The following is a 4283-nucleotide window of genomic DNA, read 5'->3' on the forward strand; positions in this document are numbered from 1 at the left end:
GTCCCCTGCACGGAGATGGGGCCCTGCCCTGACCAGGAGCATCAAAGTCTGCAAATCTGTGCCTCCACCTCCCCATCCGGAGCCTCACCTGGGAGCTGGGCTTCTGGGAATGTGTCTGACCCAGAGGAGCGGACGCTGTGGCCCCGCATGGCCTGGTACGTGCCCCTGCTGTGCTCACGTCCCTGCCCAAGCCGGTGCCCCCTCCCCACACTCTTTGGTCCCTAATTAACTGTGCCCGTGGCCCGGGTCTATGTGCCTTCTGCCTGGATGCCGTGACCCCTCCCAGGTCTGGAACCCTTATCTGGACTGGGCAGCCTCAGCCTCAATTTAATATATACATATAATTTAAATATATATATAATTGCTTTCAGAGAGGAAGGGAGTGGGAGAGATAGAAACATCAATGATGAGAGAGAATCATTGATTGGCCGCCTCCTGCAAGCCCCCTGTTTGTTTTCTATTGCTGTGTAACAAATTACCAAAAACGAAGCAGCTTAAACCAATACCATTTATTATCCCTAATTTTTTTTCTACATGAAAAACCACTTGTCCCAGCACCACTATTGCAGAGTCTGTCATTTCTCCACAGATCTGTGATGTTAACTCTTGTTTCATATCAAGTTTACATTCATGGTCAGGTCTGTTTCTAGGCTCTGTTTTCTCTTCCTTTGTTCTGTTCTATCCCTAGCCTACTACCTGACTAATTTAATAGTAAGGGTTGAGAGCTGGTAGGGCAAGTCCTGTACTTATTCTTTTTCTTCAGGAGTATCTTTTTGTTTTTGCAGTTGGCACTTTCATATATATATATTTTTTAATTTCAGAAAGGAAGGGAGAGAGAGATAGAAACATCAATGATGGGAGAGAATCATTGATTGGCTGCCTCCTGCACACTCCCCACTGGGGATCGAGCTCACAACCAGGGCATGTGCCCTTGACCGGAATCGAACCTGGGACCCTTCAAGTCCACAGGCGGACGCTCTATCCACTGAGCCAAACCGGCTAGGGCTGCGCAGCCTCCGTTTAGATTAGGAGGCCTCTGCCCAGCTCTGTACCCCTGTCCAGATAAGTGACACCTCGTACCCCACTGAATGCCCCTGGCCTGGGCTCTCGGCACCCCCGATCCTCGGCCCCTGCTCCTTACTGTTCTTAAGCTCATCCACCATCTTGACCTTGAAGCCGCACTCCTCGCACGTGCGCCCCTTCTTCTCGCCTGTGCCCCAGGCCTGGCACTGCACGCAGGAGCGCAGGTCCTCGCAGAGGCCCAGACGGACCTGGGTGGGAGGGAGGGGCCGGTGAACACTGTGCTGGGCAGGCCTCTGCCAGGCCCACTCCCCCAGCCTCGCACCCTCGCCCGGCTCCCGCAGCACCAGGCTCAGCCCCTCCTGCCCACCCTGCCCTGTGCCCAGGGTCCCCATGCCACCCCCCAGCGATCCTGGCCTCACCGCCGAGTAGTTGATCTCGCAGGTGGTGTCTGTGTAGAGGGACTGCTGGTTGCAGTGGCACCGGCCACACTCGCAGTGACCACGCCCATTGCAGACGCCCTGAGGCGAGAGGAGGCACCGGTGAGCCCTCTGCACCCCTACCCCTGCCTGAGGGGGTGGGTGGTCCTGACCGGACCCCCGTCTGCCGCCCCACACTGCCTGCCCCAGGGCCAGGCCTACCCCATTGCTGTCGATGCAGGTGGCATTGCTGAGAGGGCAGTCACAGCTCAAGCCTGTCCAGCCGGGCTCGCACTCACACCGGCCCATGGAGCAGCGTCCCCGGTCTGCAGAGAGGAGGCGGGAGGGCCCATTCACACCTGCAGTCCTGGTGGCCCCCCTGCCGGGGAGGGCCTGGGGGAGCTGAGCTCAGGGCTAGAGCCATCTCTCCCTCACTTTCTTCGAAAATCTTCCCTCCATCTGTTCCCCTCCATCCCACCTTCCACTTTCCACTCTGCAGCCAGAGTGGCCACCCCACAACACAAACCCAATCCTGTGGCTCCCCTGTTTAAGAACCTCTATTGAGTCTTGGCCAATGCAATCAGGTAAGAAAAGGGAATAAAACGTATCAGTATTGGGAAGTAAGAAATAAAACTGTCATTACTTCCAAGTGTCAGGAACCTGTCACAAAATATCAAGAGTGTACAGATAAATTATTAGATCTCATTAAGTGGGTTGAGCAAGGTGCCTGGCTACAAGGTTAACATACAAATAGCTAGAAAGTGAAAACAAAACCTCCAGTGCCTCTCTTCTGCCCTCAGGATAAAGTCCAGCAGCCTTCTGATAGAATAAAGGTTGACTGATTGTGGCCTGTAGGCCACCCCACCTCACTACCTGTTTCTGCGAGTTTCATGGGAACACAGCCCCGCCCACAGCGGCTTTCTGCTACAGCAGCAGAGATGGGTAGTTGTGCCAGAGACCGTGTGGCTCACAAAGCTGAAAATTATTGTCTGAGCCTTTAAGGAAAGGTTTGGCCCAGGGGAATGGCTCGGTGGTTGAGCATCGACCTATGAACCAGGAGGTCACAGTTCAATTCCCGGTCAAGGCACATGCCCGGGTTGCGGGCTCGATCCCCAGTGTGCGACGTGCAGGAGGAGGCAGCCGATCAATGATTCTCTCTCATCATCGATGTTTCTGTCTCTCTCTCTTCTTCTCCCTTCCTCTCTGAAATCAATAAGAATATTTAAAAAATATATTTAAAAAATATATATGTGTATAGATATTAAAAAAAGGAAAGCATTTGGACTAGACTAGACCCGGGCCCACCTTGCGCTCTGGCCTCGCCTCCTTCCCTGCAGCGCCCCCCTCCCCTCTCCCTCCCAGCTCTGCCCTCCTCCAGATGAACTGGTTCCCCCTTCGTTTCCCTGGACGCATCTGGGATGGACGGCGGGAGAAGAGAGATGTCAGGCAACAGCAGGAATGGACGAAAGGGTAGGAGAGCAGGGGCTCCACCCTCAGCGGCAGGCGTGCAGTTGGGGCTTAACAGGAACGTGATGAGTGGATTTTCATTCACCCTCCTCCGTGCAACCGTTCCGTCCTTCCACGTGGCACCTATCTGGGTTCTGTGACCCCGCCCGGCTGGGAAGCGTGGGCCAGGCTGTGTGCCCGCGGCCTTGGCCACGGCGTGACTGATTGTGGCCTGTAGGCCACCCCACCTCACTGTTAGCCTCACTGATGGGCTAGAGCCATCTCTTCCTCACTTTCTTCGAAAGTGCGCCGTAGCACACTCTTGATATTTTGTGACAGGTTCCTGACACTTGGAAGTAATGACAGTTTTATTTCTTACGAAGTGAGATGGGGTGGGGACTGTACGCGGAGGCTGTAACTCCAGGCGTGCCCGCTAGAAACGTAGCATCTCTGAGCGAGGAACGATCGCCAGGCCACAGTATCCCAGTAACCGCGAGGGTTGAGCTGGGCGATACCCACCATAATGAGATGGGAGGGTGGAGACAGGAGGTGGGCACGGACTGGGGGACCTCAGGGAAATGGGGGTCTTAAACGTCCCACTGGCCTTGGGCATCAAGTTCGTAGAAGGGGTAGAGGTCCAGGTTGGTGCTGGACTTGCAGGGAGGAGGCACTCAGGGAGCCCGGAGGAGGGCTGGGTCCGAACTTGGGATTCGAACTCTCAGCCTGGCTCTCACAACCTGTCTTGATGGGGGAGCGGCAGGGCAGGGCAGGGGCTGGCACCCGGGCCACCGGCACCGGCCGCTGAGCTCACCGTTGCAAAGGAACCCGGAGGTGCGTGGGCACTGGAAGTTGTCGTACTCGCAGAACTGGCCCTCGTAGCGGCCTTCGCCGTAGCACACGCAGCGCCCGCACTGGCACTCGCCGTGCCCGGAGCACGGCTTGTCCTCTCCCTCCCGCAGGCAGGGCTGGATGTCACTCAGCGAGCCCGTGGAGCAGCTGCAGGTCTTGCCACTCCTGAGGGAGGAGCCAGTCACTTCCCACAGCCGGGGACCAGGCTGGGCCTTTCACCCTCCCATTTTACAGATGAGAAAACTGAGGCTCTGAGCAGAAACATTTCTTTCCAGCTGCATCCTATATATCTAAGTAGCTCAAAGTGCTTTGAACGGGCCGCACCTAACAACCAGGTGCCCTCTCCTAGTCAGGCACAGACGGGGGCCCAGGGTGAGGGCCCGCTGGCACGCTGGGCACTGCACACTCACCAGCCCTCGTAGCACACACAGTGTCCGCACATGAAGTCTCCGTTGCCGCTGCACTGAGGCGAGCCCACCTCTTTTTGCTAGAATGAGAACACGTCGGGTGTATGGGGGGCGGGCAGGACCACTGGACGCTCCTGCTGCC

General features: G+C 56.5%; 1 protein-coding gene across 1 annotated transcript in view; it reads right to left on the reverse strand.

Annotated features, from left to right (window-relative positions):
* ITGB4 (integrin, beta 4) overlaps positions 1-4283 on the reverse strand; it is a 54813-nt gene that overhangs the window by 44900 nt on the left and 5630 nt on the right. The window contains exons 11-15 of the mRNA XM_014531747.1: positions 4145-4221; positions 3697-3899; positions 1662-1765; positions 1443-1541; positions 1142-1271 (exon numbers count right to left, since the gene is read on the reverse strand). Of these exons, the coding sequence (XP_014387233.1) occupies positions 1142-1271; positions 1443-1541; positions 1662-1765; positions 3697-3899; positions 4145-4221 (613 nt within the window). The remainder of the gene's footprint in view (positions 1-1141; positions 1272-1442; positions 1542-1661; positions 1766-3696; positions 3900-4144; positions 4222-4283) is intronic.

Source organism: Myotis brandtii, unplaced genomic scaffold (assembly GCF_000412655.1).
Source record: "Myotis brandtii unplaced genomic scaffold, ASM41265v1 scaffold825, whole genome shotgun sequence".
NCBI classification, from domain to species: Eukaryota; Metazoa; Chordata; class Mammalia; order Chiroptera; family Vespertilionidae; genus Myotis; species Myotis brandtii.